This window comes from Crotalus tigris, unplaced genomic scaffold (genome assembly GCF_016545835.1).
Source record: "Crotalus tigris isolate CLP2741 ecotype Arizona unplaced genomic scaffold, ASM1654583v1 scf7180000017611.44802233496:7321179, whole genome shotgun sequence".
Lineage (NCBI taxonomy): Eukaryota > Metazoa > Chordata > Lepidosauria > Squamata > Viperidae > Crotalus > Crotalus tigris.
The window spans coordinates 2903709-2913118 of NW_024096511.1; the positions used below are offsets into that span (position 1 = coordinate 2903709).

General features: G+C 39.6%; 1 protein-coding gene across 1 annotated transcript in view; it reads left to right on the forward strand.

Moving 5' to 3' along the window:
* Positions 1-9340, forward strand: part of SLC18B1 (solute carrier family 18 member B1) — a 29594-nt gene extending 20254 nt beyond the window's left edge. The window contains exons 10-14 of the mRNA XM_039323903.1: positions 612-707; positions 1828-1902; positions 6569-6662; positions 6750-6799; positions 8942-9340. Coding sequence (XP_039179837.1) covers positions 612-707; positions 1828-1902; positions 6569-6662; positions 6750-6799; positions 8942-9005 — 379 coding nt within the window. The 3' untranslated portion in view covers positions 9006-9340. The remainder of the gene's footprint in view (positions 1-611; positions 708-1827; positions 1903-6568; positions 6663-6749; positions 6800-8941) is intronic.
* The last annotated feature ends 70 nt before the right edge of the window (positions 9341-9410 follow it).

The window sequence follows — 9410 nt, forward strand, 5'->3', positions numbered from 1 at the left end:
TTAGATACATATATTTTTATGAGTACATATAATTGTCAATTATTTTCTTGGCATGAAACATTAGGAAGGCCCAACAGCAAGGGATTTGCTCAATGGAGGGCTTCTGTAGCTGGCAGATCTTCACTGAAGCAACCCAGAGTTTAGGCTGAATATTTTTAAAGCGGCTTAGATGAGAGGTCCCCAACCTTTGGGGCACCAGGGACCGGTTCCATGGAAAAAGGTTTTTCTCAGGACCGGAGAGTGCGTGGTTTTGTGTGCTGCCTGCATCCCACGGATGGGGCTTTGCTTGTTTGTGGGGACCAGTTGCTGGCATACAGTGGCCTGGTACCAGTCCACGGACCAGGGTTGGGGATCCCTGGCTTAGTGTCCAGGTAGAACCAACATGAAACCTGAGAGGTTTAACATAGCAGTACTGACTAACAGAAAAGAGCATGTGTTCTGTTATGGCACTTAGTGAGAATGACACTTAAGAGATAAATGGACTCTAAATGGTGGACTATAAATCTCTAAGGTCCTTGTGAGTTGGGTGGCCTTATAAATATACAGATGGCAGAGAGATACCATGAATTACAGCTGAAATGAAGCATTGTGTCTATGCTTATGATTTGCAGTCAACTTTGGCTTTTCATTCTGATGTTGGTCCTGAACGGTTTTGCTCTTGCAATGATTGGTATCCCAATATACCCTGAAGCAATCAATTGTGCATAGTAAGTGATCTTCCCTTCATATTTATGTTATTCTTTATCCTCAAAGACTAGAATAATTAACTACAGTTGTATATGTTTTTTTTCTTTTTCCTTCCATTCAATTGTTCCTGTCTTTTGCTTGGACAACTCCTTGCAGTTTTCTTGGCAAGGTTTTTCAAAAGTAGCTTGCCGTTGTCTCCTTCCTAGGGCTGAGAGAAAGTGACTAGCCCTAGATCACCTAGCTGCCGCAGACTGGGACTAGAACTCCTGGTCTCCCAGTTTCAAGCCTGATGCCTTAACAACTAAACCAAATTGCTAGGATTGCTTTAAATACAGAGTTATTTATTAAACCAAATTATGGTTTGGTTCTGCCTCTGTTCAGAAAAGCCTTTTTTCCTCCCTCTCTCCCCTCCCCCCCCCGGATAATGACCTGTCTTGCTTATCAAAGGTGCATCCATGAATTCCATTGAACATACTAACACAAGACAACATCATGCAGCAATAATATATGGTAATGTCTGCATACCATGGTCTATGGACCAATATATTGAACATATTTAGTTATCCCCCATTTATTCAATAATCTGGAATAAACATCCCAATCCATGGCCACATGTAACCCCTGAGTGCTCTGTCTCTGTCTCTGTCTCTGTCTCTCTGTTTTTTGTCTTGGTGTCCCCATTTATGGTAACTGAAACCTAGTGGCAGTTTCCTAATGTTTGAATTGGTAAACTCATGAAAAAAAAATGTAACAAGAGCCACATCAATACAAACAAAGCATACCCCCATTCCCCACAAACTGCCATCCCATATATCTGAAACTGCCCTTGACTATCATTAAAAAACATTAAATATGGCCTTTGGCCAAACCGAGAAATAATCACGATTAAGCAAACAATGGCAGAATTCAACATGCGAACCAAATCACTGAAAAGATTTTAAATGCTGAATATATTCTATTGAAGAGAAAGATAGTGCTTGATATTTTTCTTTCTACATTTAAGGAGAAACCGTTCTGTTGCAAATGTTGCTTTGGGACTACATAATTATTTTTGTGATGATTGCCTCCTAAAATGTTTTGTAGCTGTAAATGAAAATATTGTCCTTGGAAATAACTCTGTTTCTGCCTTTCCTTCCACAGTGAGAATGGTTTTGAAGAAGGATTAAGTTTGTTAGGACTGGTGTCTGGACTTTTTGGTGCATTGTGGGCCCTTGGGTATGCAACCACTCATAAAATACCTATACAATTCATGATCAGAAATACAACTGTTAACTAAAGATTATGTAGACTAAACAGCATCATCAAGTACACAAGAAATTATTAAGAGATGGGGAGAAATACATAAAAGCCAATAACCCTTCAGGAAATAGGATAGTAGACATCTGTGGAGGAGAGCCAACCAGTGGTGGGTTTTTTTTTTCATACTGATAAATACAGCACCCCAAATCAAGCCCTACCCATAATTTGTCTGCATCATGATAGTGCTACAATCATTGCATCATCAGGATGTGCTTCATGAGCAATAGAATGTGTAGTCAGCCTTTAACTTCTAAAACATGATACTTGAGATTTACAAAATGGCGCAGACACAGGAAGGAAAAATTATTATTGCTTCAAGTGGTGATGCTATTTTTGTTGGATACTAGGCTGTGATGCTTGCTCAGCCATATTGTATGCAATCTTTGCCATAAGAATCAGGGATATTAGCTAGAGACAACTCAGAAACATTGCACCTTAAATTTTTACAATATATGATTTCTCCCAATATCTATATCCTCTATAAGTGTTGAGTAACTCATGTAGGACCTTGCCAGAAGTAAAAAAGGTTGAACTGCACAAAGACATCAGAGCACTATATAGAATAATTCTAGTTCTAAGAGGCAGCTGATTGTCTCAGATGTATAGATCACAATCATGGTCATTTTACTCTCTTTTGGATCTCATTATAATATTAATAATATTAGTATTACTTTTTGCACTGAAAGCTGGTTATAGGCCTAGCTAAAGGACAGATATTACATTGTTTTCTTTAGAAGCTAGTATTTTGTAAGTGATGGGAAGAAAAGCAATACAAATTGAATGTTTTCTGATTATTGATTTGGGATTTGTTGTCCTAATGCAACAAGTAAAATTAGCCATTTCCTTTTAAAAAAAAACATTTAAAAGCAAACTGATATACAGGAAGTGCTTATTAATGCTAAATGAAATTATTAAGATTAATAGTTGAATGCCATTTTCATTCCCACTGGGAAAAAAAAAGACAAGGATAAAATCATGTGAACAGATAGAGAAGGCTTTTTTAAAAAATGTTTAGAAAGTCACATGTACTGAATTTATTTTGCAGTTGCCAAAAATGTCTTCCTTCTAGAAACAGACATTGAGATTGATTCATCAGGAGCACATCTCAAAGCTTGTATTTCTTAATTGCCTAGGAGGATTAGAATTTATTTATTGATTTGATTTTTACTCTACCTTTATTACTTCATAAGTAACTCAAGGCAGCAAACATACATAATACTTCCTCATCCTTTTATTTGTGAGGATTTGAATCGGACTGAGACAGAGGGACTGGCCCAAAGTCACCCGGCCTGTTTTCAGGCTCAAGGCAGGACTAAAATTCACAGTCTCCTGGTTTTTAGGCCAACAATTTAAATTCCTCTGCCAAATTGGCATATATGCAAAGAGCTGCTGGCTACCCCTTTCTCATAATGGCTCTTAAAGCTAGGTTCACATCCCCTCTCTTCCTTTTCTTAAAGCACATATATCTTTTTTCAGGCTTCTATATGATACTGAGAAAAAAGATTTAGCAGCCTTAAAAGTTGCATGCAATTATTTAATTCATTAAAGTAGCAGTAATCTCTGTTTCAGGAAGCCTCAACAAAGATATGCTGTAAATGAATAAGAGAGGTATTGTGCATAGGCAAGTTCAAAGGACTTCTTCCAATTCATTTTTAAAGGATGCAGCTACTTAATAGCTTGATACGTACCTAAATTATTTACTGTTAGGCAATAGAGACTGATAGAACTCTGACATATCCTACAGGATTTCTCATTACAGTTGATTGTTGGACTGGATCAAGTTCAGAGAGGTTTAGTAAATATTGTACTTTATGCCTCATTCATTCCTAATCAGTTTATAATTAAAGCATCTATGTCCAGCCATGGTTAATGAGAAGAAACCAAAGATAATAAGGAAGGAAAAAAAGAGGCTGCCAATAGAGAATCAGAGATAGGATGTTAAAGGTGCATTGGAAATACAGTTTATAAAACTAGCATATTCCACAGAATTGTGGTTTATCAATCAGAAACAATATGTTGACAAATATCTACTTGTTTGTTTTTCGGGAATCAGGAGCTCACCAGAGGAAACGGTTTAGAGTTACATGTATATCAGCGTTTCCCAAACTTGACAATTTTAAGGCATGTGGACTTCAACTCCCAGAATTCCACAGCCAGCATTGCTGGCTGTGGAATTCTGGGAGTTGAAGTCCACATGCCTTAAAATTGTCAAGTTTGGGAAACACTGATGTATATAAAATTGGAAATTTTGGTCTATTGGTACCAATAAGTCAGAGTCTGAAGCCATAGTTTGGAGTCTGTATCAATAATAATTAAGAGTTTTCTTCCTGAAAAAATTCCTGAACTTATTCCTACTGGTGGGAAAAATCAAGTAGGATCAGATGGATCAAGCCCACCAGATTGCTTATTTGTAAACAATGGATCAAAATGGTCCACTGCAACAAGTGATGTCAGGAATCCAGACTACCAAAAAAGCTGTCATCTGTGAAGTCGCACCCCTCATGCACCCTTCCTAATCTGTGCCACATCCGCACATGCCCTCCCTGACTCCCATACTGTACCCTGTGCTACCCTGACCCACACAGTACCTCTTGCACTTCTTGCACATCTGTATGAAACTGATGCACACTCTTGCCAACCCATGCCATCCATTCATGCTGGGGATGATGCATGGCATTGCATGACGGTGTGCAAGAGGGCCACATGGGTCAGGAGGGTGGGTGGAGTATGAGTGGGTGTGCAAGAATCACCATGACATGGGTCAGGAGAGAGCAAGAGCCGTGTTGGCGCAGTGGTTAGAATGCAGTATTGCAGGCAAACTCTGCCGACTGCCAGCAGCTCGATTCCAACTGGCTCAAGGTTGATTCAGCTTTCCATCTTTCTGAGGTTGGTAAAATGAGGACTAAATCTAAGTCTTAGTGCTATGAGGGTGCAAGTGGAGGGTGCAGGGGGGTGGCACAAAAGGACCTAGTGGAGGGTGAGGCAGGGGCACAAGAGATACTGTGCGGTTGGGGAGGATGTAAGTGTGTGAGGAAGGGTATGAAGAAGGTGCAGCGAGGGTCAGCGAGAGTGTATGAGAGATAAGGAAATATATATGAAATGATAACCCAATGGATCACGGGTTGCCTAGTCTTTATGTAAATGTGAAAGTAGTTTTTGTTATGTTGTTCTAGAAAAACAGCATGTGACTTAACCAGTTGCTTCTGTGGGGTGGGGTGGGTAAAATTTGGCTTCAGAAAGTGTCTCTTAATGCCAATTACATGCACTTCTTTTATATATTGAACTTGATATACACAGTGTACTAAAGGTCAATTACAATATGTTCCATTATATGTTTTAAAGAAAATGTTACTATACTTTAAAACATTCAAACTATCAATGGAGTAAGGAATTGTTTAGAAATAACTGGCAACTAATTCAAACATTTAATGTAACATAGGCAATGAAAAGGCTGCGGGGCCTGACGTTTGGTACATCTTGTATATTTGTTTCATACTTTGTAGTAGATCTATGAACCGGGGGAGTGAGTGGCCAGCTGGATCTCTAGGGATTCCTAAGTAATCTACAAACATATCTACCATCTTTCTCAAGTGTGAGGCAGGAGATGGAATTCAAGGGAAACAAAATTAGGAATCTATTTTTCTTGCGTCTTGGTTAATGGTCTTAGGGAGAAGCAAGGACTTTAAAGAAACAGATTTCATCTGATTGAGCCTAGGAATTCAGGTTTCCCAAGAGATTTGGAAAAAGCAAATTAAAGTTGCCAGGGAATGTGCAGGAATCAATGTGTCTTACTCAATTTGTTCTTGATCGATCTCTTAGTCTCTTCAGGCTAATGATGGCTGCCTTTGGTATGTATTAGCCTCACAGAAATTGTGGCATCTCCAGTATTTTGTTATGTTTATTAAGATAAAATCATTTATTATTTTTCACTCCAAGAGAGCAATAGTATTTAGACTTATATGCCGCTTCACAGTGCTTTACAGCCCTCTCTAAGCAGTTTACAGAGTCAGCATATTGCCCCCAACCATCGGGGTTCTCATTTTACTGACCTGGGAAGGATGGAAAGCTGAGTCAACCTTGAGCTGTTGAGAATCGAGCTTCTAGCAAGGAGCAGTGAGTTAGTCTGCAGTACTGTATTCTAACCACCGCACTATTACGGCTCCTAATGGAATTTGGGTGGAGTTTGACCTTAGCAATCTACAGTCTGAAACTATTCGGGCCTGGAAGCCCTGGTTCTAAAGACAAAACTGGAGGCATTTCTTTAAAAGCTTATTTCTGGGGAAGGTTCAGAGGTCAAGGGTTCAGAAGAGGGCAGCATCTCCCCACTCCAGAACAGAGGGTGGCAGAATAGTTCCCTGCCCAAGTGGACTGTTTTACCTGTGAAATAGCCCCCCCCCCCGTATACCCCATGGCAGAAGGGTTGGGAGTGTGGAATTTCCAAAAGGCGGTTTGTATGGACATTGATTACCCCAACCTATTCTTCCCTGCTACGTATTTATTTCCCGATCTTATATATTTTTAGACCTATGATAAATTTAGTATGTGTGATTTTTTTTTTCTGTTTGTATGTTTGTTTGTTCAGATCTTTTGTAGGCCCAACTTTAGGTGGCTTCTTAAATGAGAAACTGGGTTTTGAATGGTCCGCAGTCGTACAGGGAGGATTCACATTGTTAAGTGTAGGTACACTAACATGATTTATTCATTCTTTTATTACATTTAAATATGAAATCTCACAAATATACTAACAACTGCTTTCTCTGAAGGGACTAGCATCTGCAATTTATTATACCTACGAAGCCATACAAAGGAGGAGGTACAGTGAAATTTTATTCTTTTTGTTAAAATTTGATGAAAGGAGCAGAATACTTCGTTACTGATTCTCATTTAGACCACAAAAAAATGAAGGCCAATTCTTTTTTTTTTTTATTGAATTTTTTTTAAAATTTTACAAAAACAAAACAACCCTTCCCCAAACCTCCCCAAACCTCCCATTCCCTCCCCCGACCTTCCCAGAGCTGAATATGGGCTTAATTGAAATTTCTTCAAAAAATCTTTAAAAAGATATAAACTATGAATAAATCTAAATACATTACTTAAACAAATTAACAATTCTTGTTAGTTATATGTTTTCCTGAATTAATTGGCTGGGCTTTTCTTTTAACAGATATCAGCCGTTCAAATAGCATTGTGAACAGGATGCCAAGTGGTCTCTTTATTTCAAAAATTAAAATATTGTTATAATTATTTTAAATACTTGAATTGCTGAATTGTCCTGCACCGAGTTGTCCCACAGTGAGTCGGTCATGTCGAGTTGGCTACAGCAAATTGCCAGTGGCAAGTTGTCCCATTCCATGCCCAGAGACCCAGGCTTGGACCTTACAAAAAGCCAACAGGGATGGAGCTAATCTAATTTCAGGGGTGATGATATTCCAAAGGGAAGGTGTCAGGCAGAAAGGATTGTCCTTCTGGTCCCTGCTAGCCATCACTCTTTAGGATAGGGTATTCAGAGCATCCATCTCCTACCAGATCTAATAAGACAGATAGATACCACTGAGGAGAGACATACGTAACCTAGTCCCAAGCCATGAAAGACTTTAAAGGTGACAACCAGCACCTTGAATTGCACCCAAAAGCACACCAGAAGCCAATGCAGCTCACGAAACAGTGAGGTTATATGCGCTAACTAACTGGCACCAGTAACTGCCCATTGCCACCTCTCTTTGCACCAGTTGAAGTTTCCAAATACTCTTCACGGGCAGCCCCATGTAAAGTGAATTGCAATAGTCAAAGTGGAGGTCACAAAGGCATGAGTGACTGTGAATAGGACCCCTGAGTCCACAAATGGGTACAATTGACGCACAACCTGAAGTTGTGCAAAGGCCCTCCTAGCCACAGCTGCCACCAGAGCTGTAAATCCAGGAAGACCTCCAGATTATGCACAGGGTCTGTTTGAGGTCCTAATGAGGAGGATCCAAAAATTCAGAGCCACTCAGGTCTGGTTTGGGTTGTGCTGAAGCCTACTATGGCCCATCTAGGCTCCATAACTTCCAGACATGGAGAGAACCTCTGCAGCATCACTCAGGTGGCCCAGAGTATAAAGATGAGTAGTATCATCAGCATGCTAAGTCGGTTAGGTCAGGGGTCTTCAGACTTGACAACTTTAAGATTTGTGGACTTCAACTCCCAGAATTCCTCAGCTAGTCAGGGCTGGCTGAGGAATTCTTGGAGTAGAAGTCCACAAATCTTAAAGTTGCCAAGTCTTAAGACTCCTGTGTTAGGTGATCTCCCAGTGGCTCCAAATAAGATATTAAATAGGAATGGAGAGAATATTAAGCTTTGTGGCACCCCATGAAGTAGGTCTGTGGGCTGGATCTCCCCTATCAACACTGAAACCAATCCCAGAGGAAGGAAGAGAACCAGTACAACATCATGTCTTTCACCCTCAACTCCTGGAGCCAGTCCAGAAGGATACCTACCATTCTTTGGTATCGAAAGACATGAGAGGTTAAGAAGAGCAAGGATGGAGACACCACCTCTATCCTATTCCTGCCAGAGGTCATACAGTGGACGCACACACATCCATTCTTCTCCTGCCACAGATCATCCAGCAGTGCGATCAATGCTATTTCAGTCCCATACCCAGGCCTGAATTCTGATTGGAAGGGATCCAGATAATCCACTTCTTCCAGAGTCCTCTGAAGCTGCCACATAACCACCTTCTCTATAGCAGTGTTCTTTTCTGGGGTTCCTGTGTGAATCAGTCAAAAAAGAAATTGTAGCTACCTATGAGTGGACTCTATAAAGCAATGTCATTGTTTCTGCAGCCAATTTCCACAGTGTAATACAATTTATTTATTGGTTTACGCAAAATAAATATGCCCCGTTATGAGAAAAGTGTGCATGTCTTTGTAGTGTCCAATATTCTGAGAACACTTTTTTTTTTTTTTTTGCATAGGTCCCAGCCTGGAATTCATCTTGGTTCAAAGCAAGAAAGAACTCTTTTATTGAATGAAACTTAATGAGATATTTTTCTCATTGCCAGTTTAAATCTAACTTCATTTGCAAATTTAAGAGCACAATGTGCAGAAGACCAGGCAAATGTCATGAAACGTAGTTCTTTCAAAATCCTTCTTCACAATCTTTGGATTATAAAAACACTAGTCTCTAATTAGACAATAATGTGCCATTTTAGTATTAGACACATCATTGTTTTCATGTCTGTAGTGGTCTTCTGAAAAGGTTGCACTGGAAAACGACAATCAAAGAAATTTACAGGGTAAATGTGTTTTGCACAAGAGGTGACTTTTGTACACGAACAAAAAATGCGAACAAATAAAGTATTATTTCGAATGATCCTATGTTGGTTTGGTCAGTTTACTGAACGTTAATATGGAACTGTATTCTGTATATGGCTTTGTATCCTT